Here is a 23,738-nt window from a genome sequence, read left to right as displayed (position 1 = left end):
TCCACACAGTCAAAGGCTTTGGCATAGTCAATTAAGCAGAAATAGACGTTTTTCTGGAACTCTCTTGCTTTTTCCATGATCCAGCGGATGTTGGCAATTTGATCTCTGGTTCCTCTGCCTTTTCTAAAACCAGCTTGAACATCAGGGAGTTCACTGTTCACGTATTGCTGAAGTCTGGCTTGGAGAATTTTGAGCATTACTTTACTAGCATGTGAGATGAGTGCAACTGTGAAGTAGTTTGAGCATTCTTTGGCATTGCCTTTATTTGGAATTGGAATGAAAGCTGACCTTTTCCAGTCCTGTGGCCACTGCTGAGTTTTCCAAACTTGCTGGCATATTGAGTGCAGCACTTTCACAGCATCATCTTTCAGGATTTGAAACAGCTCCACTGGAATTCCATCACCTCCACTAGCTTTGTTTGTAGTGATGCTTTCTAAGGCCCACTTGACTTCACATTCCAAGATGTCTGCTCTAGATTAGTGATCACATCATCATGATTATCTGGGTCATGAAGATATTTTTTGTACAGTTCTTCCATGTATTCTTGCCACCTCTTCTTAATATCTTCTGCTTCTGTTAGGTCCAGACCATTTCTGTCCTTTATCGAGCCCATCTTTGCATGAAATGTTCCCTTGGTTTCTCTAATTTTCTTGAAGAGATCTCTAGTCTTTCCCATTCTGTTGTTTTCCTCTATTTCTTTGCACTGATCGCTGAAGAAGGCTTTGGTTATACTAGGTAAAACTTTGTCACTTTCATTGCTGTTTTCAAAAAAGAAACTTTTAGTTTGTTTATTTTCTCTATTGCTTTCTTATTCTCTGTATCGTTTATCTGTGCTCTTTTTAAATTGTTTTCTTCCTTCTGCTTTCTTTGGGTTTAGTTTCTTCTTCTTTGTCTAGTTTGTTAAGGTGGATGGTTAGGTTACTGATTTGAGGTTTTTTTTTTTCTTTTAATGTTGGCATTTATGGCTATAAATTTTTCTCTAAGCATTTTTGAAGTTGGTAAATATTTAAACATTATACCTATGGCTGATCCATGTTGAGGTTTGATAGAAAATAGCAAAATTCTGTAAAGCAGTTATCCTTCAATAAAAAATAAATGTAAAAAAAGTGAATGGAAAAGCGATGGTGGGATGAATCGGGAGATTAGGATTGACATATATACACTTCCATGTGTAAAACAGACAGCCAGTGGGACCCTGCTGTACAGCACCGGGAGCTCAGCTCAGTGCTCTGTAATGACTGCGAGGAGGAGGATGGGAGGGGTGCAAGGGAGGCTCAAGAGGGAGGGGATATACATATGCATATGGTTGATTCACTTTGTTGTACAGAAGAACCTAACAATTTAAAAAATAAGTGAACTCCAAGGGAGGGTCCAGATTCTTTAATTAATCTAAAATTTTTGTTGCATATTAATTAATGTTGGATTAAAGTTTCCTATTTATGGAGAGATTTGTCACTGAGATTGAAGCAGGACACAGTAGCAAGGACACAGAGCTGAAACTGGGGTCATGACTTGTGATTCTGGCTCTGCCACAGCCAGTTGGGTGATCTGGTGCAAGTTAATAACCTTTGTTTCTTAATTTCTTCATGAGGTCCTTTAGGAATATTTTAGAAGCTTTTAAAAATGCAGTTTAAGGCTTGAGAAGATGTGTATAAAATTTTTTAATAACAATTTTTATTTTGGGGGCTTCATATTCAGTATTGACTAACTGCTTATTTTAAAAAAGTACTTGCTGGTTAGTCTAGACAGTGAGTCCTAGGAAGGATATGGGGGAGCCCTCAGTTGAGATCTAGTAAAGCCCAATTTTCTATTATTGTTCAGTTTAAAAGATTCACTTGGGTTTATCTCTCTGTTATTGTTAAACCTACTGACCCATTCTTTACTACAGTCACCATAAAGCTTAAAGCGGTATATGTTTCAACCCTGAAAGATGCTACTGTTGAGGGCAGTTAAGAGCAAGAGCCCAGGAATCACATTGCCAAGTTTTGAATCTTGACCTTGTCACATACTAGTGCTGGAACCTTGAGGAAGTTAGTCTCTGTGTGTTGGTTTCTTCACTTGTAAAATGGAAATAATAGTAGTATATACCACGCAGGGTGGTTGTGAGGATTGAATGAGTTAACATATGTAAAGAACCTGGCAGATAGAAAGCATAAATTAGGTGTTAGGTATAATGACTGCCTTTTTATACAGTTCCTGGGGTTCTCATAGCCTCCTCCAGTGGAATCGATGCTTTCGAACTATTGTGCTAGAGAAGACTCTTGAGAGTTCCATGGAAAGAAAAGAGCTCAAACCAGTCAATCTTAAAGGAAATCAACCCAGAATACTCTTTGGAAGGACTGATGCTGAAGCTAAAGCTCCAGTACTTTGACCACCTGATGTGAACAGCTGACTCATTGGAAGAGACCCTGATGCTGGGAAAGATTGAAGGCAGAATAAGAAGGTGACAGAAGATGAGATGGTTGAATGGCATCACTGATTCAATGGACATGAACTTGGGCAAGCTCTGGGAGATGGAGAGGGACAGGGAAGTCTGGTGTGCTGCAGTACATGGGATTGCGAAGAACTGTACTCAACTTGATGACTGAACAACAGCAATAGCAATGATTGCATATTTAAGCAGAAGGTTTGAAAATCGTTGTGGAAGACATTTGCTATTCTTTTTACCTAGAGTAATATCATTTTCTTACTGGGAACTGCTCTAATTATTGCAACCACAGGAACCTACTAGAGATTTCTAATCCCAGACCGTGGCCTGGTCCTGGAGACAACATGTGGCCTAGACTAGGCTCATAGTCTTAATTGTTTCCTTGGCAATATTAACTGCCTGAACTGGGTCAGCCAGAAAATATTTTCCTAACTGCAGTTAAATAGCTGTGCCTCTTAGGTCATGAGCTAAAATGATTTGAGACTCATTGATGCATTTAGATTGTTTATTTCTGAGTTGTTTGTGTGTGTTTTTTAACAAATTAGCATTTCAGACACATCCTCGTTCATAGCATATCTGTGAGATTAACAAACTTGCTGGAGTAGAATTTGTATTTTTCATTTAAATACATTGCTTTCACTCTCACATTGAGCCCTTTTTTTTTTTTTTAATTCTAGGTTTCTGTACAAGATGAATTAGTACAAGTGCAGCCAAAGTTTAAAAGTAATCTACTTGAATCTGTGGAAGTTTTTCGTGAGGATGTAATGAACTTTGCAGAAGCGTACGAGACGGTAATTAAGTGTTTCACGCTCTGTGTTAAGATATTTGGCACAATGTTTATATGAGATGAAAGTGATGAACCCTGAGAAATATACTGTGATTTGTACGTTGTGTGCAAGAGGCTATCTTCGCATAGTTGCAGCTATCAAAAAGAGGGGATAGCTGTTCCTTTAAGCATGTTTTATATAAGAGAGAAGAGAAACAATTTAACTGCTAAAAGGAGCAACACTTTTGGAAATCATGAAAGGAACACAGAATCTGCTTTTGTCCTTCCTTATGGCCAACATATTCACAATTAAAAATGTAGTACCTTTGTTGGAAAGCTGTTAAGAAACTATGAATGTCCAAATGCCGGGGTATCATGCAACTGATTTCTTCCCAGCTCTAACTCTTAGAGAACCAGAAGGGTCTCTGAACATAAATAATAAATGTCATCCTTGGTTAGTCCCACAGACTATTCAACGTGGTATATGACTGATAATGTTTGAGCTTTATGAAGTTTAAACTCAGAAGTTGGATGTAGTCCCTAACATATTCTACTTTCTTTTAGTGATCATAGTAGATATAAAATCATAAGATAATTTAAGCCCTTGGTGCTACTTCTATAACACTTTTTCTTTAATGTGTATTGAACATCTGTTTTAGGTTTGACTAGTTGATATTTTATTTTTCTATTATTCTGTTATACTGGAAATAAGGCATATTATTTAGCATATCCATAATATTTATGATTGTACAGACCATTTGGGGTCTTTTTTGCAAACTGTTTTCTGGCTCATGGCCACCAAAGACTGCCTTCTGCTAATTTCAAGTATTCAACCTATGTGTGTCTCTGTTTCCATATCGGGCTAGACTATTAGTGAGAGGAAGTTGTTCTCAGGACTATGTATCAATTATTCTAATGCACAACCACAACACCATCATTTATGATTGTAAATGAAATGAAACAGAGTTCTTGTATTGTAAATGTCATATAAGATGTAATTTAATCACATATTTTGTTAGCTATGTCAAGGTCCTTAAAAAAATGAATGGAAGTTAGAGTGATGCAAATGTACTAAAATTGATTGTGATCATAGTCTGTGAATATAATAAAAACTGTTGAAGGGTACATTTTAAATGAATGGACTGTATAATATGTGAATAATATCTCAATGAAACTTACAAAAAATAAATGAGAGCTTCATGTACAGGACAAAGTTAGATCATGTAAGTTAAAAATCATGTTTATGATTTTTAAAAGGAAATAATAGATAAACCTAATAAATTGATAAATATATGTGATTAGGAATTAAAATGCTGATTATATTATTCATTATAGGAAGGACCCATGGTTCCAAATATACCACCCCAAGAAGCTAGCAACAGGCTACAGATCTTTCAGGTAAAATTGCATTTTTGTAGTTACATTGACATTCCCTGCATTTATACTTAGGTGGCTTCCATGGTCATCTCACCAAGGAAATACAGAGCCGCTGTCCAAAAATCAGTGTTTTCTTCTTTACTAGGAATACCCAAGATTGAGTGGATTATACTACTTCTTTACTTATTGGAACCCTGTAGGAAAGATGACGGTCTAGAATAGTAGAAAAGTCTCAATTATAGAATTTTACAAATGTAGTTTCATTACTTTCAGATGTATTTATAGGAGCTTGAAATGTATGTCTGGGGACCACTTAATTTATTAAAGAAATAATTTTATATAAAAGGATTACTTTCAGAATGCTTGAAAGTTAATTTTCCTGAGTACTTAACTTTTCCTCTGATAGCTTGGTATCAGCATAAATTTGCTTCACAAATCCTTGTTTCATAGATAATATTAAATAAACTTCAATATAGCTTTTATCCTGATTATAATAAATTCTACTTTAATGGGTTCTGAATTAATTACATCTTACTATAATTTAAAAACCTTTTATAGGCCAATTTTGATGATCTATGGAGGAAATTCGTTACATATTCATCTGGAGAACAACTTTTTGGGTTGCCTGTGACTGACTATGAGGTTTTACACAAAACTAGGTAAGTTTAGAAATTGAACAAGTTTATTATAAATAGTTAACTGTCCATTAGGTGAACATGCCATCATTAAATCCTTCATTGTACAGAGAAGGGTCTGGCTTGGAAAATTCCTAAATAGTCCCCTCATTCCTAGCTATTCCTATTCCATTGAACACACAGTCTCCATATAAAAAATATAGCCTTTTGGCTAACATCAAGTGTGGTTTTCCCTAATAGCTCAGTTGGTAAAGAATCTGCCTCCAATGCAGGAGACCCCGGTCCAATTCCTGGGTCGGGAAGATCTCCTGGAGAAGGGGTAGGCTTTGGGCTTCCTTTGTGGCTCAGCTGGTAAAGAATCCGCCTGCAATGCAGGGAACCTGAGTTCAATCCCTGGGTTGGGAAGATCCCCTGGAGAAGGGAAAAGCACCCACTCTAGTATTCTGGCCTGGAGAATCACATGGACTGTACAGTCCACGGGGGCGCAAAGAGTCGGACACGAGGGAACGACTTTCACTTTCACTTTTAAGTGTAGTATTCACAGGTGGCACAGCGGTAAAGAATCTGCCTGGAAATGCAGAAGACACAAGAGACCCCAGTTTGACTCCTGGGTTGGGAAGATCCTCTGGAGAAGGGATAGGCTACCCACTCCAGTATTCTTGGGCTTCCCGTGTGGCTCTGCTGTTGCTGCTAAGTCGCATCAGTCGTGTCCGACTCTGTGCGACCCCATAGACGGCAGCCCACCAGGCTCCCCCGTCCCTGGGATTCTCCAGGCAAGAACACTGGAGTGGGTTGCCATTTCCTTCTCCAATGCATGAAAGTGAAAAGTCAAAGTGAAGTCGCTCAGTCGTGTCCGACTTCTAGCAACCCCATGGACTGCAGGCTACCAGGCTTCTCCATCCATGGGATTTTGGGGTGTCCCTTGTGGCTCAGCTGGCAAAGAATCTGCCTGTAATGTGGGAGTCCTGGGTTCAATCTCTGGGGTGGGAAGATCCCCTGGAGAAGGAAATGGCAACCCACTCCAGTATTCTTGCCTGGGAAATCCCATGGACGGAGGAGCCTGGTGGGTTACAGTCCATGGGGTCGCAAAGAGTCTGACGTGACCGAGCACAGGTGCCACGCAATGAAGAAGTTTTCCTTTACTTGCCCCAGAATCCCTCCTTTCTTTCTGTTTTGGATATAACTGCCTCTGGGCACACAAGGGAAAGCTTTTGGTAGGAATGTGATGTTTAAAAGGCAGGCTTAAAGGCAGACATGATCATAAAAATGCAGCTTGCGTTTGAAAGTAAAGAGATTAAAGAAAACATTAGCCGTAACTTTGCTCTTGTTACCAAGTTTTGGTCACATTGTTTGCAGTGATTGGTATGGTTGTAATAATTAAACACACTGGTAATGGCACATAATATTATAATTTGGAATATTTGAGAGCTATAAACCTTGACCTAATTGATGGAGCTTTGTTTGGAAACTGACGGAGTTGTATGCATGTTGGTATAAGACATTATACACATAATGTATGAAATATTTGATTAGATGAATTCCTATCCAATAATGGAATTTATCTTTAAAATATATGTTACATAATGACTTAATTATTTGGTTTCCCAGAAAGGAACTCAACTTGCTGCAGAAGCTGTATGGACTGTATGATACTGTGATGGGCAATATTAGTGGTTATTATGAGATACTTTGGGGAGATGTAGATATTGAAAAAATTAATGCAGAACTTCTGGAGTTTCAAAACAGGTGAGTTTCAATCGCATTAAACTTACCAATTTATAGTGCCTATTTTAGGATCCTATAGGAATTTCACAAATGATTTTATCTTCTGATATATTGCTATGTATTCATAACACCTTCTGCAAAGAAATGTATAGATGAAATAATTTTTTTTCTTAAAGATGTCGTAAACTGCCAAAAGGACTTAAAGATTGGCAAGCTTTTTTGGATCTGAAAAAGAGAATTGATGATTTCAGTGAGTCATGTCCTCTACTAGAAATGATGACCAATAAGGCAATGAAACAGAGGCACTGGGATCGTATCTCTGAGTTAACCGGAACCCCATTTGATGTGGAATCAGATTCTTTTTGTCTTAGAAATATTATGGAAGCACCACTCCTTAAAAATAAGGATGATATCGAGGTACATAGGATTTAAGGTCTTACAAATGATCTGTTAAAGAATGTCTCCTTTTTTTTTCCCTGAAAATTGTACAAATAAACATTTTATTCATGGGTGTACTGATTGGTCTATATAATGTACCCTCAAAATTTCAAATGATCCTGAACATCCCTTGGTTTTGCAAAATAATGCTGTAACTCAAGGAGATAATATAATTATTTGAATTAGTTTTGGAGCTCCTTAATCTGTCCTGCTTGTCCCTTAACTATACTCTTTTAAAAAATTCTGTTTATTTCTACATTGTTTTCTTGGTGGATTCCTCAGAATACTTTCCAACCTTCTAATTCTATACTTTTTACTATTAGTCTAGTAAATAAATTATTATGTATTTCCTTCAAGATTTTTAATCGGTTCATTTCCATTTTTATGCTTAGTGTTATTTACATTTCCATCAACAATGTGCAAGGATTCCTTTTTTTTTTTTACATCCTCACTGATATTCTTTCTTGTCTTTGTGATGACAACTATTCCAACAGGTGTGAGGTGATACTTCATTGTGATTTCGACTTGAACTTCTCTGATGATACGTGATGTGGAGCACCTTTTTGTGTACCTGTTGGCTATTTGTATGTCTTTTTCAGAAAAATAGCTATTTAGAACCTCTGTCCATTTTAAAATCAGATTGGTGGTTTTCGCTGCTGAGTTGTATCAATCTGCTGTATATATATTGAATATTAACCCCTTATCAGAGTTATTATTTGTGAATATTTTCTCCTGTTTAGTAAGTTACCTTTTCATTTTGTTGGTTGTTTCCTTTGCTGTGAGAAGCTTTTTAGTTTGATGCTATCCCACATGTTTATTTTAACTTCTGTTACCTTGGCTTTGGTGTCAAGTCCAAAAAAATCATTGCCAAGACTGATTTCATGGAACTTACCACCTCTGTTGTCTTATAGGAGTTTTATGGTTTCGGGTCTTTAGTCCATTTTAAGCTAATTTTTTGTGTGGGAAAAGATAGTGGTCTAGTTTCGTCCTTTTACATGTTTTTATCCTGGTTTCCCAGCACTGTTTATTGAAGAGACTGTCCTTTCCCCATTGTATATTCCTGGCTCTTTTCTCATAAATTAATTAAACATATATGTATGTTTATTCTGTTCCATTGTCTCTGTTTTTATGCCAATACCATACTTTTTTGATTACCATAGCTTTGGTATAGTTTGAAAGCAGGAAGCATTATAACTCCAGCTTTGTTCCTTTTTCTCAAGAGTCCTTTGGCTAAATGGAGTCTTATGTGGTTTCATAAAATGTTTAGGATTTTTTGTTCTGTTTCTTTTATTTATTTATTTGACTGTGCCCGGTTTTAGTTGCAGCACGTGAGATCTTTGTTGCAGCATGCAGGATCTTTCTTTGAGGAGGGCAGGTTAGCTGCCCCAAGGCATGTGGGATCTTAGTTCCTCGACCAGGAATCGAACCTAATCCCCTGCCTTGGAAGGCAGATTCTTAACCATGGACCACCAAGGAAGTCCCCTTGTTGTATTTCTTGAAACATGTCATTGAAATTTTGATAGAGATTGCTTTGAAACTAGATTGCTCTAGGTAGTGTAGACATTTTGATGATACTAATTCTTCTAATCTATGCTCATGGATTATCTTTTCATTTACTTGTGTCCATCTTAAATTGCTAGCTACTCAAGTTGGAATGCGATCTAAAACTCTATATTTTTACTCCCCGCCTACATTTTGTTTTTGGTGTCACAGTTTACATCTTTTTATCTTGTGTATCTACTGACGAATTATTATAGTTACCATTATTTTTACTAATTTTGTCTTTTAACCTTCATACTAGATTTATAAGTGATTAACCCAGCACCTTTTACAACATTAGACTACTCTGAACTTTACTGTTTATTTCTCTTTACCAGTGAGATTTATACTTTTATGTAGTCTTCTGTTACTAACTAGCTCGGTTTCATTTTAGCTTAAGGAAGTCCATTTAACTTTTTTTGGTTAGACTTCTCTAGTGATGATGAACTCCTTTAAGCTTGTGCTTGTCTGAAAACCTGTTTAGCACTCTTTCAGTTCTGAAGGACAGCTTCACCATGTACTGTGTTCTTGGTGGCAGGTTTTTTTTTTCTTTTTTTCCTTTCAACACTTTGAATATGTTGTGTCACTCCCTTTTGTCCTGCAAAGTTTCTGCTGGAAAATCTGCTGGTAGTCTCATGGGGGTTCCCTTGTACTTAACAAGCTGTTTTTTTCTTGCTGTTTTTAAGATCTCTCCTTGTCTTTAACTCTTGACCCTTTATTTATGTGTTTTGTTGTATATTTCTGCTCTTTGGGTATATTTGTGTATTGAGCAAATAGGCCCCTTTTTTCACAGAAAGCTTTTTAGTGATCTGCCTCTGTGCTGGACACTGGGTTGGGTGAGTACAAGCAAGCTATTCAAGAGCTATTTCTTAGTTCATTATGGGCTTGTGGGTCTCATGGACATAAGCCCTGAATTTGGGAGGGGTTGCTTCTTTTTAACAATATATGTATGCCAAAAGTTTTGTTTTTGAAGCATTTTTGTCCTATAAATGCTATTCAAATACTATTGAAGGAAATAATCAAGGAATTAAAAAAAAAACAAACTTTGATGATCACTTCATTCTTACATGAGGTTTTTACACTTAAGAGTATAGCTATTCATAGGCTGTGCTTTTGAAAACTGCATTTCGCAAGTCCAAGGAATTCTAGGATTCAGTTATTAGTTATTTTCCCCCTAAACAGAGTCTCAGTGTTGTCTATGCCAGTACATTCTGTTTTCTTTGCTCCCTGTACCCTGCTAGTAGCCTAGCTGGCTGCTTACTATTACTTCATTCACTGCCTCGAAAGGAAGCCTTTTCCCTTCCTATAAAACGTCCTCTCCCTCCCCCTGTTGGAATCCTGCTTATTCTCAGATGTTCCCTCCTCCGTGAAGCCTTTCCTCCTGACTGTAGGCAAAAGCCATTTCTCCCTTCTCGGAACTCACAACAGTTAACGCCACTGTTATTACATTTGCTACACAGTATATGTTAGTCACTCAGTCGTGTCCGACTCTTTACAATGCCATGGACTGTAGCCCACCAGGCTCCTCTGTCCATGGAATTGTCCACACAAGAACACTGGAATGGGTAGCCATTTCCTTCTCCAGGGGAGCGTCCCAACCCAGGGATCGAACCCAGGTCTCCCACATTACAGGCAAATGCTTTACTGTCTGAGCTACTAGGGAAGCTCTACTACACACTAATTTGTGGAAATTCCTTGCACCTTCATATCCTTTCCCATCTTTGAGATTCTGTGATTCCAAGTAGGAAAATCAATTGGGGTATGTTGGGAAAATACCTTAATTTTATTTACCTTTGTGAGACTTTCATATCAAAAATTCTCAGGAAAACAGGAAAATATGTAAAAATTAGAATTAACTTTTAATCAAGTGAGATATTCATATTAGGGTCAGAAAAGGTGGGACTAGAGCAATGTTTATATATTACTTTAAAGAGTTCAAAAGAATCTCACATTTTCATTTGCTTCTTATAACAAGCCACTGAGCACAGCTGTGATTATGTCCATGTTGGCTGAAAAACAACAGTTAAAAATATAAACAAGAAACACGATTTAAGTTCCATATCTCATGTATCTTGGTAATGTCCAGCTCTTTGCAATCCCAGGGTCTGAAGCCCATCAAGCTACTCTGTCCATGGAATTTTCCTAGAATACTGCAGTGGGCTGCCATTCCCTTCTCCAGGGGATCTTCTCCACCTGGGGATTGAACCTGTGGCTCCTGCTTTGACAGGCAGGTTCTTCACCACTGCGCAACCTGGGAACCCGAATGATTTTCTAGGGCCAAACTAAAAAATGCTGTGATTTTAATGCACTGAATTTGTAATTGAAAATGTCATGACGTATTCTTTGATTTCCCTCTGAAGGATATTTGCATATCTGCCATTAAGGAGAAGGATATTGAAGCCAAGCTGACTCAGGTGATTGAGAACTGGACCAATCAGAACCTGAGTTTTGCAGCTTTTAAGGGAAAGGGAGAACTCCTGCTCAAAGGAACTGAATCAGGAGAGATTATCACCTTGATGGAGGATAGTTTAATGGTTTTGGGTTCCTTACTAAGCAACAGGTAATTTTATAATTTGCAGGGGAAGGTTTTGATTTGCCATTTAGAATTATATAATTTTAGATAAAACTCCAGTTTCGCAGCTGTGACACAACACGAGATTCTGACTCTTGTCAGTCGTTACATGAACTACCTATTTTCCCTAATAATCATGGCCTCAATTTTGTTTTTATGGTGCTCACCTCCCCATCATAATTATTCTCCCCCAAATTGGCAGCTCATCTGAATATCTCGACTCCCTACCAAGATGACATCTTCATTTTATCTTCTTTCTCTCTCATTCTTTGATTTTTTTGTCGTTGTCCTCCTTGGCTGAACCTGCTCAAGTGTTCACCCAATAGCCCAAGAAGAGTAGGCTGGCAAACATGAAGGAATATACTATTAGGGGCTTGACACTCACATTTGGATTCTTATGGTGAAAAGCCTACATCTGTGCAGCCTAAATGAGGGGTCCACTGCAGCCTAAATGAGGCGACCTGTCTATCATGGGACTACTGAATCAGCTTGAAAGTGACTTGTGATCTCAAGCACAGCTTTAGGAGATGGGACCTAGTCAGATTAAATATACTCTCAGGCCCTGGTCTGAGTATTACCAACCTCTAATCCCCTACCTGACTATCCAGTGATTCTTAACTGGTCTTTACCCTAACACACCTAAGAAATGTGTCACATTATTTCAGAGGTCATTCACAGAGGTCAGTGCCCAGGGTACATGGGGATTATAACACCCTATCTGCAGGCTGGGATCACTGTTTAATGAATGACATCCTGTAAGACCTCTGGCCCAAAGGCAGTCTTGCATTTGGATAATGCATTAACTCACAAAACTCCTAGAAGTTCTAGGGTGAAGTTGCTGGGCTTAAACTCCTAGGGCTCATCCTCTGCTTTCAGGGAATCTGAATAAGCTGAATAATCTGAATAACCTGGCAAAGGTGACCATTGGCTATTCAGTGGTTCCTGGACTTCACAGGCTGCTGCTTTGCTATGGTTCATTGCACAGTTTGCCATCTTGATTTCCTGAAATCTTGATCTCTTGAAGAAAGGCTGTAGATTGATCTGAGCCTGATTGTGCAACCCAGGAATTCAGGACTTGAAACTCTTCTTAATTTTACTGTTAACTTGCATGCCAGGCTTCCCTATCCTTCACCATCTCCCAAAGTTTGCTCAAACTCATGTCCATTGAGTCAGTGATACCACCCAACAATCTCTTCCTCTGTCATCCCCTTCTCCTCCTGCCTTCACTCTTTCCCAGCATCAGGGTCTTTGCTAATGACTTGGCTCTTTGCATCAGGTTACCAAAGTATTGGATCTTGAACTTCAGCATCAGTCCTTCCAATGAATATTCAGGATTGATTTCCTTTGAATTAACTGGGTTTAATCTCCCTGCAGTACAAAGGACTCTCAAGAGTCTTCTCCAACACCACAGTTCAAAAGCATCAATTCTTTGGCACTCAGCCTTCTTTATGGCCCAACTCTTACATCTATACATGGCTACTGGAAACACCATAGCTTTGTTTGGCAAAGTAATCTGAGTGGTTCTAGTACTAATTTATTGTACTAGTAAACTCAATGTTGAGGTCCTGCTAGAAAGAGTATAAGGATATCTGAGAAGTCACAACACTATGGGAGATCCTCCTTCTAGAAAACTGTGCAGGACCAAGTGGATCCAGAATGCCTCTTCCAAAGCCAACCATAGCCTTCTCTTGTAGCAAGTGCCTGAGGAATCTCTAGGGCTATTCAGATGTGATGTCAGAAAAAATTGTGTATTTCCATGGGTGAGACGACTCACCTCAAGTACCTGGATTGTGATACTTTCCTGGTGGGTCCCTGATTCCATGGGGTTCCATGAGCCTTCTTTTCTGTCATTAACAGGTTCTACCACACAAAGTTGTGTAGTGCAAATACCTGGCCAAGGGACAAAAACTTGTCATTAGTGATTTTATTTCGAGTCCCCCCTTTTCACCTTGGGAAGTTATACACCATCAAAGATGACTCTTCTCGAAAATTTCTGGGCAAAGTTATTTTTAACTCCATTTATCTAGGTGCTTCAGCTCCCTAAAATGCTTATCCATACCCTTTTGGTCTGCATGTATTGATTTTGAAGGTGCTTTTGGCATATTGACTGCCTTTCAGCTCTAGACTGATGGTCAGATGCACATTATAAATTGTGAGTTGAGAAAAAAAATGCCTCTTACTGCTAGATCAACTCATTTACCTCCTTGGGGCAATTTTTGTACAACCACTTTATATCTCCATGTATAACATAGGCTTCCATAGAAATCAAAGGTTACACTTAAGCATCAGACTATACCCAGAAGAACCCCATTCTATATATGAGTCCCTTCAAATCACTCTGTCTTGGATCAAGAAAACTTTTAAGACTGTACAAATGTCACCCACCAGGAAGTGCCACTACACAACTTCAAAGCCATATGCTTGCATTGCCACAAACTGAAGTTGGCTTCTTAATCCAACTGTAGGTAATTAGGTCTTTACCCAGTATCTTCCCATCACTTCCTCATGGCATCCACTCTATTTCTTGTCTTTCTTATCTGTGCCCAGCTTTTTAGACACCATGTAGTCTCATGAACTCTTTAGCTAGCCCCGATGGAGAAGAAGCAGGATGGGGAAGAAATGGAAAAAGTAACAGACTCTATTTCTTTGGGTTCCAGAGTCACCATGGATGGTGGCTGCAGCCATGAAATTAAAAGACACTTGCTCCTTGGAAGAAAAACTATGACAAACCTAGACAGCATATTAAAAAGAAGCAACATCACTTTGCCGACAAGTCTGTATAGTCAAAGCTATGGTGTTTCCAGTAGTTATGTACACTGTGAGAGTTGGACCATAAAGAAGGCTGAGCATTGAAGAACTGATGCTTTCATACTGTGGTGCTGGAGAAGACACTTGAGAGTCCCTTAGACAGCAAGGAGATGCAGCCAGTCAATCCTAAAGGAAGTCAACTCTGAATGTTTGTTAGAAGAACTGATGCTGAAGCTCCAATACTTTGGCCACCTGATGTGAAGAGCTCATTGGAAAAGACCCTGATGCTGGGAAAGATTGAGGGCAGGAGGAGAGGGGAGCGACAGAGGATGAGATGGTTGGATGGCATCATCAACTCAATAGACATGAGTTTGAGCAAGCTCTGGGAGTTGGTGAAGGACAGGGAACCCTGGCATGCTGCGGTCCATGGGATTGAAAGAGTTGGACACGACTGAGCGACTGAACAACAACCACAAGGGCTTTTGAAAGTGAAAGTGAAGTCGCTCAGTCATGTCTGACTCTTTGCGACCCCATAGACTATAGCCTACCAGGCTCCTCTGTCCATGGGATTTTCCAGGCAATAGTACTGGAGTGGATTGCCATTTCCTTCTCTAGGTGATCTTCCCAACCCAGGGCTCGAAGCCGGGTCTCCCGCATTGTAGACAGATGCTTCCGTCTGAGCCACCAGGCTTTTAGGGAGTAGCAATTCTGGATCTTTAACACTGCAGAATCAAAGGACAGTGCCTGGTGGAATTAGCAGTCTGTGGGTAAGGAAGAGCACATTTGTAGTGAACATCAGAACTCAAGTTTGACCCAGGCCTTGTGTTAGTAGTTCCACAGACCAGTGACAACAGGGCCCTATTCTCATGGGCAGTCCCCACTTGGATTTGGTTCACAGAAGTCTTGGCAGGCCATCTTAGTCCGTATTTAACCTATACTCCAAGGAGCAACCAGTACAATTCCTTTGCTAGACCTCTGTAGCTTAAAACTAGGCAGATTTCTTGGTTTATCACTGATACATTGGAACAGTAAGTGAGATCACTATAATTCTATGTTTTATTCATAAAAATGCAAATATCTCATTAACTTTATGAAGTTTAATAGGAGCTGGTTTTTGGAGGAAAAAAGTTCATTGTCAAAGGAATATTTCTCCTATAAATTACTTTGTTAAAGCCTACTATTATCTGAATCTTTCTTAAAATGTAATATTTTTCCATTCTTACTTTTTAGATATAATGCTCCATTTAAAAAAAATATCCAGAATTGGGTGTATAAATTGTCTACTTCCTCAGATATAATTGAAGAGTGGCTAGTAGTGCAGAACCTTTGGGTTTATCTTGAAGCTGTCTTTGTAGGTGGTGACATAGCCAAACAGCTACCACAGGTAAATACGGCTTTTGTAACTGCTGATAGAATAGTTTGGTGTATGTTGTCTGTATGTCTCTGTAGAAATCTTCAGAAAGACATATGGTCATGTCTTGATGATTTGCGCCAGTGGTTTGCAAACTGTGGCCAACTCACCTATTTTTGTAAATACAGCTTTATTGGAATACAGCCATGTCCATTCATTTATGTCCTGTCTGTGACTGCTTTAGGATTACAATGGCACATTGTCTGTCCATGGAATTCTCCAGGCAAGAATACTAGAGTGGGGAGCCATTCCCTTCTCTAGGGGATCTTCCCAACCCAGGGACTGAATCTGGTTCTCCTGCATTGCAGGTGGATTCTTTACCATCTGAGCCACTAGGGAAGTCCCGTAGAGATGCCATAGGTATGGAAATTCAAAAGAATAGGACTAATTTTACAAAAGGCACAGTTGAATAGTTGTAACAGAAACCATGCCATGGACAGAGGAGCCTGGCAGGCTACAGTCCATGGGGTCGCAAATCTTTGTAGATTAAAAATCAAGGACAAAAGCATTTTGAAAGTAGCTGGTTTCCCTTTGTAACACATTTTTAAAACAGAAATCTTTTCTTTTTTAATCAGAAAGTTATATTTTTTTCAAAAATGCACTTAAAACTTTTGATAGAGGCAAGATTATGCCAATTTCTAAAGGCAGTTTTTGCAATCGAATGCAAGCTTAATATCATTCATAGTAAATAGTAAATTTTCATTTGCAAAAATGTAAATGAAGCTTTGTTTTAGATTTTTACTGTTTTCTCCTTTTCTTTTTCCTGGGGCACTATTAAGCTTTAATTATTCCAAAGATACTGAGATCAAATTATTTTCATGCTTCTTGAGTTTGCTCATCAAACCAAAACACCTGGGGTGCTGAAAGACTAGATTTGGGATTTAAGTTGATAGCACTGAAAATTAATCATGCGGCACTTTGAAAAATGTATTAAATGTAAGGAAATGAATTAGTCATAAACCCTGTTGTGATGGGACAGCATTTCAATAAGCAGTTTTATGGCTTTGGGTTTCTGTTGTTCAGAGTTAATTCAGATGAAAAAAAAAATGCTCCTTTAAATTATGTAGCCTAAGATTAATAAGGTGGCTTGAGGAACTATAGGAGATGCCAGAGTGAAGACTTTGCTTCATTCAGTCATCCACATGCCAACTTTTACTGACTATGGGTTTGTCTTTAGGAAGCAAAACGTTTTCAGAATATTGACAAGTCATGGATAAAGATAATGCAGCGAGCTCATGAGAATCCCAATGTGATTAGTTGCTGTGTTGGAGATGAAACCATGGGGCAGCTTTTACCTCATTTACACGAACAATTAGAAGTATGTCAGAAGTCACTTACAGGGTAAGAGTTTAATTTTTTCATTGCCTAACATTTTATATGTGACGATGTTTTATCCCAAATTAATAGAATTGACTGCATTTCCGGTTCGGTAGTGATGGTTGAAGTGGTGTTAGGAATTTAACATTTCACGTTAATTTAATTTCTTTGCAAAAAAAGACATCTTCAAGTTAGGGTGGGTGAATTAAGGCATTGTATGAGTTTTGTAGGGCTGCTGTGACAAATTACTGCAAATGGGGTGGTTTAAGATGACAGGAACTTATTTTCTCACAGTTCTGGAGACCATAAGTCTAAAGTCAAGGTAGCAGCCCCTTCTGAAGGCTCTAGGGAGAATTTTCCCTGGCCTCTCCCAGGTTCTGGTGGCTCTGGGACTACCCTTGGCTTGTGGCTGCATAACTCCAGTCTCTGTCTTTATATGCCCTTCTCTTCTTCCTGTGTGTCTCTTATGAGGATACTTGTCATTGGACTTAGGGCTCATCTGGATAATCCAAGATGAGCTCCTCTCGAGATATTTAGCTTCAGTACATTTGCAAAGGCCTCTTTTCCAAATGAGACCGCATTCACAGATTCCAGGAAATAGGATGTGGGTAGGAAATAGGACATGGGGTAGCTCCCGTGTCTTTTGGGGGCTACCAATCAGCACACTGCAGGTGTGGAGTAGAGAGGTGTACTCAGAGAGCAATTAGCCAGACAAATTCACAGATAATTTTCTTCAAAGGCAGTTCTTTCTCAATTTCTTTTGAAATAGGGCAAAAATATACCCCGGTTTGTCCAAATTTTTGCCTTTGTCCTGACTGAATGGCTAGTTACCCCTGCCCCCCACTTTCACTCTCAAAATATCCTGATTTGGAGATAAATTATATGTTCACCCGGCATTTAAGCTTGAGGTTCACAGTACTCTTAGAAGGGTTGCAGGAGGGCTCTTGATGAGAAAGAATACTATAGACAATGCCTTGCTCTGAATCACACGTTCTTATTTCCACTTATTTTCCCAAGTGCCATCTAAGGTGGAGCAGGACTTTTCAAATGGGAAATGGCTATAAGTATTTGCTATTATCTTATCGATATTAGTGATTGTGTCTTGGCTAAAAACCCCAAAATTAGTAATTCAGAAAAAATTATTTGGTAATGTGACTTTATTTAAAGGTATTTGGAGAAGAAGCGATTACTATTTCCAAGATTCTTCTTTGTGTCTGATCCAGTTCTCCTGGAAATTCTTGGACAAGCCAGTGATTCCCATACCATCCAGGTGTGTCATCTAAATGTCTGTTACCTAAATCCTTTTTTTCCATAGCCTGTGTAATAAAAAATAAAAATGAAGTTAACATCTTAAAAGTGCAGTCAGGAAAGAAGAGTGTTAAAACTGACATTGGTTATAAAATGCCTCATTTTCTTTGGATTTGGAGCCCATCAGCTAGAGGCAAGCGCCATCAATTATGCAACTCACCAGTTGGGTGATCTTAGCCAATTACTTAATTTTCCTGTGTCTCAGTTTTCTTGTCTGTAAAATCAGAATATTAATCATTTCCACCTCATAGGCTTGTCATAAGGATTATGCAAGTTAACGCATCAAAAGTACCTGACATAAAGTATGTGCTCACTAAATGCACCTCATTGTTATGAGTATTTAAATCTAAATATTCTTAGATCAGATAAGGATTGTGGTTTAAATTTGTCCCTTTTTTCCTGTCCAGAATGCTTCTCAAATGCTTTTAGCCATTTCGAAGGGCAGTAATTCCAGGAGGAAGAGAAAAACTACGGAGAACTGAGAGTGGAGGCACTCAAACCCCATCCCAGGACCATTTCTGGTTTGGGAAGCTGGGAAACAGCTAATAATACCTTTCTTGTTGGTTTCCAGGGAGTTGTAGGGATGAGAAAGGACAGGAAGGAAGTAGAAGCTGTGTAAGGCAGACACAGAGCCAAGAGAGGAGGACTGACCTGTCCCTGGGAGGGAAGGGGACAGGGACCGTGTGGTTCAGTCTCCATTGGGAGGAAGATGGCAGTTACTGGTTCAATCTCCTTAATGTAAGAGGAGGGGCATCTGTAGGTTGTGGAGGAAACATTGTGTAGGGCTCGATTTTAAAAAGTAGGCTTCCTATTTGCAATTTTTTAAGGAATCTCCACACTGTTCTCCATAGTGGCTGTACTAGTTTGCATTCCCACCAACAGTGCAAGAGGGCTACCTTTTCTCCACACCCTCTCAAGCATTTATTGCTTGCAGACTTTTGGATTGCAGCCATTCTGACTGGTGTGAAGTGGTACCTCATTGTGGTCTTGATTTGCATTTCTCTTAAAAAATTGCAAATAGAACTGCCTTATGACCCAGCAATCCCACTACTGGGCATACACACCAAGGAAACCAGAATAGAAAGAGACACATGTACCCCAATGTTCATCACAGCACTGTTTGTAATAGCCAGGATATGGAAACAACCTAGATGTCCATCAGCAGATGAATGGATAAGAAAGCTGTGGTACATATACACAATGGAGTATTACTCAGCCATTAAAAAGAATACATTTGAATCAGTTCCAATGAGATGGATGAAACTGGAGCCAATTATACAGAGTGAAGTAAGCCAGAAAGAAAAACACCAATACAGTATACTAGCACATATATATGGAATTTAGAAAGATGGTAGTGATGACCCTGTATGCGAGACAGCAAAAGAGACACAGATGTGTAGAGCAGACTTTTGGACTCTGAGGGAGAGGGAGAGGGTGGGATGATTTGGGAGAATGGCATTGAAACATGTATACTATCATGTAAGAAATGATTCGCCAGTCTATGTTTGATACAGGATACAGGGTGCTTGGGGCTGGTGCATGGGGATGATCCAGACAGATGATATGGGGTGGGAGGTGGGAGGGGGGTTCATGTTTGGGAACTCATGTACACCCGTGGTGTATTCATGTCAATGTATGGCAAAACCAATACAGTATTGTAAAGTAAAATAAAGTAAAAATAAAAATTAAAGAAAGAGAAAATATGCTATGCAAAAAAAAGAAAAAAGAAAAGAAAGAAATCCCATGGACACAGGAGCCTGGAGAGCTACAGGCTGTGGAATCACAAAGAGTTGGGCACATTTGAGTGACTAAACAACAACAACAACTATTTTTACCACATAATAAATGTAAACAAAAATAATGGGACAAACCAACACCATGAGCTTCTTGACATCCTGGGAAGAATACATTGTCACTTATTTGATGTCACTGTAAAAAAATGCATCCTGAATCTAATCATGAAGAGACATAAGCTAAACCCCAAATAAGGAACAGTCTACAAAACAACTGGCCTATACTCCTCCAAAACGCTTTGTCAAGAAGACAAACGTTGAGAACCTGCTCCAGATGAAAGGAAACTAAAGAGACGTGAAAACTGAATCTCATGATAATCCTGATATGGAGCCTAAAACAGAAAAACAAATAAACCAACATAAGGGACTTTATTGAGACAATGGGGAAACGGTTACTATGAGTTGTGAATGAAACAATAGTATTGTATCAATGCTAATTTTCCTAATTTTTACAGTTTTACTGTGACTATATAAAGAAAAGTCTTAGGAAATACAAAATAAAACTTTATGGATAAAGAAAAAAAAAAAGTAGGCTTCCAAGTCAGTCAAGGGTCAAAGAAGACGTGGTTTTTTTTTTTTTGAGACAGTGAAGTAAATTCTTAATCTTTTACAAATATTAAAAAAAAAATAGCAAAGATTTTAGGAAATGTCTCAATGGCTTTTGTGTTTGCATGCTCAGTTGACCCGTTGTGTCTGACTCTTTGCGACCCCACGGACTGTAGCCTGCCAGACTTTTCTGTCCACGGAATTATCCAGCCGAGAATACTGGAGTAGATTGCCGTTTCCTCCCCCAGGGGAATCTTCCTGACCCAGGGATTGAATGCACGTCTCCTGCAGCTTTTGTGTTTAACCTCACGTATGATGTGTTTGCTCTGTCTTGTGCTTTCTTGCAGCCACATCTCCCTGCAGTATCTGACAACATAAATGAGGTGACCTTTCATGCAAAAGACTACGATCGTATCATGGCTGTCATATCAAGAGAAGGAGAAAAAATCATTGTAATTTAATTTGATTAAAATTTTGTTAAGGTTTCTTTAAAATTTAGAATGCGGTTCTTTTATGAGAGAAAGGGAGGGAGTTGAGTCAGGTTCTAGTTCTGTAGTCCTGGCTTTATTACAGACTAGTGTAGATAACTCATTTAATTTCTCTGGGGTTCATTTTATCACCTGTACAATGAAAATTTTAGACCAAATGATCTTTATACTTCTTGCTACATTATTAATTAATTTTACTCATGTTTTAAGTATTTTGTGTGAAATTGTTTGCTCTGTCTTGAGGTACTGTGATTTAGGACATCTGTAAAAATATCAAATTACTATCTATTTGTAACCTGTTTGTAATATACTTTTTCAGCTGGATAGTCCTGTTATGGCCAAAGGTCCCGTGGAGATTTGGCTTCTGGACCTATTAAAAATGCAGATGTCGTCATTGCATAATATAATTAGATCCGCATTCTATCAAATCAGTGATTCAGGATTTCAACTGTTACCGTTCCTCAATCACTTTCCAGCACAGGTGAGACTACACAACACTCAAAGAGTAGAAATAAGGGGGACAGATATTCAGGAGACGGTCAGCCTGATGGTGTGGAAGCTGTTCTATGTGTGTTGGTTGCTCCGTCATGTTCAACTCTCTGTGACCCCATGGACTGTAGACTGCCAGGCTCCCCTGTCCATGGACTGCTTCAGGCAGGAATACTGGAGTGGGTTGCCATTTCCTTCTCCAAGGAAGCCGTTCTTGCTTTGAACAAGCTAGAGAGGCCCACCCACCCCCCGGCCCCACCCACCTGCTTGTCCTCTCCTCCACTCTAGTCCAACCCACTCCGTCCCCCAGAAGAGGGTTTGCACTGCTCCCATTGTTGAGGATCTTCATGGAGACTAAAGCACTAATGAGAAATTTCATCTTAGACACCTGTCTATGTATAAAAACATCTATCTCTATCCATACGTAGATGAATATAGACACAGATACAGATATGGACATATATAAAAGGAGTCACCATATCTTTTCCTGAAATGAAATCCATCTTGCCTTTTGTTTATTTTCCCTTCAAGTAGTTAAAAATTGGCATAATCTGTTGAAGGAGTTCTTCTTATGAGCTAAGTTTTTAGAGAGAAGACATTGAAGAGGCTGGAGCAGGTGTTTTCGTGAAAAGCCCTCCTGCCCTTTGACTCTTAGAAGTGTAGGGTCATGTGCCAGGTGTTATTAAAACTGGATATGGCAAATGAAGAAGTAACAGTTTCATTACATTTTTAGCCAAGGTAAATGAAGAGTCATGATTTGTGATCTGGGTCAGAGACAGCGAGGGATCAATTCAGTTCAGTTCAGTCACTTAGTTGTGTCTGATTCTTTGTGACCCCGTGAACCACAGCACGCCAGGCCTCCCTGTCCATCACCAACTCCCGGAGTCCACCCAAACCCATGTCCATTAAGTTGGTGGTGCCATCCAACCATCTCATCCTCTGTCATCCCCTTCTCCTCCTGCCTTCAATCTTTCCCAGCATCAGGGTCTTTTCAAATGAGTCAGCTCTTTGCATCAGGTGGCCAAAGTATTGGAGTTTTTGGTTCAACATGAGTCCTTTCAATGAACACCCAGGACTGATCTCCTTTAGGATGGACTGGTTGGATCTCCTTGCAGTCCAAGGGACTCTCAAGAGTCTTCTCCAACACCACAATTCAAAAGCATCAATTATTCGGCTCTCAGCTTTCTTTATAGTCCAACTCTCACATCCATACATGACCACTGGAAAAACCATAGCCTTGAGTAGACAGACCTTTGTCGACAAAGTAATGTCTCTGCTTTTTAACATGCTGTCTAGGTTGGTCATGATTTTCGTTCATGGCTGCTGCTGCTAAGTCGCTTCAGTCATGTCTGACTCTGTGCGACCCCATAGACGGCAGCCCACCAGGTTCCCCCATCCCTGGGATTCTCCAAGCAAGAACACTGGAGTGGGTTGCCATTGCCTTCTCCATAATTTCATGGCTAGAAGGCAAGAAAAATATAGGTGGGTTTAGCAAAACCCAGCTGCTCTTCCCATCCCAAACCCCAAATCCTGAATTACTGCACACACAGTGGAGACAGCTGAAATGTTATGAAATTATTCAAATGACACAAGTACAAATACAGAGTCACTCTTCACTGAAGAGAATACATTAATATTGTTTTTGTATTGTATAATATTCTTGGCAAGCTTTAATATTCTTATTAGCATTATTACCCTTGTGACAAAGCTTTATAAAATACTGTATTTGATAAGCTGAGGAAAATAGCTCCTTAGGCTAAATCAACATAGTTTCCCTCCTGCAGGAAAGCATGATTACAGTTGGAAGGAGATATAGCATTATAGTTGGAACAGCTGAAAAGCAAATTTAAAGCAGTGGTGAAGTTGGACAGGATATAATAGGAAAATTGACCAACTTTTAGGACTTTTGTATAATGTGTGTATGTATTTTTAGATAAAAGATTTTTAGATAAAAATCATAACATTGTAGTAGGCAAATTTCAGTTGTATGGAAAAATTGCTTTAAAGAGTAATGAATATATATATATTCATTTTCTGTATTTTCATTCAATATATACTTATTTAATATATTCATTAAATATATATATTAGTCTCTTTAAATTGCATTTTAAAAAGCAGTTTTCCAGAATCAGTTTTCCCATTACTGTGTTAATTTTTT

General features: G+C 39.0%; 1 protein-coding gene across 1 annotated transcript in view; it reads left to right on the top strand.

The window, feature by feature from the left end:
- Window positions 1-23,738, top strand: part of DNAH8 (dynein axonemal heavy chain 8) — a 312,973-nt gene that overhangs the window by 95,152 nt on the left and 194,083 nt on the right. The window contains exons 30-40 of the mRNA XM_018039316.1: window positions 3,106-3,219; window positions 4,530-4,592; window positions 5,130-5,230; window positions 6,815-6,952; window positions 7,108-7,348; window positions 11,269-11,468; window positions 15,459-15,612; window positions 16,817-16,980; window positions 18,124-18,226; window positions 20,951-21,055; window positions 21,411-21,572. Coding sequence (XP_017894805.1) covers window positions 3,106-3,219; window positions 4,530-4,592; window positions 5,130-5,230; window positions 6,815-6,952; window positions 7,108-7,348; window positions 11,269-11,468; window positions 15,459-15,612; window positions 16,817-16,980; window positions 18,124-18,226; window positions 20,951-21,055; window positions 21,411-21,572 — 1,545 coding nt within the window. The remainder of the gene's footprint in view (window positions 1-3,105; window positions 3,220-4,529; window positions 4,593-5,129; window positions 5,231-6,814; window positions 6,953-7,107; window positions 7,349-11,268; window positions 11,469-15,458; window positions 15,613-16,816; window positions 16,981-18,123; window positions 18,227-20,950; window positions 21,056-21,410; window positions 21,573-23,738) is intronic.

The sequence above is a fragment of the Capra hircus genome, chromosome 23 (genome assembly GCF_001704415.2).
Source record: "Capra hircus breed San Clemente chromosome 23, ASM170441v1, whole genome shotgun sequence".
Classification (NCBI taxonomy): Eukaryota; Metazoa; Chordata; class Mammalia; order Artiodactyla; family Bovidae; genus Capra; species Capra hircus.
This window is presented reverse-complemented; position numbering and strand designations above follow the sequence as displayed.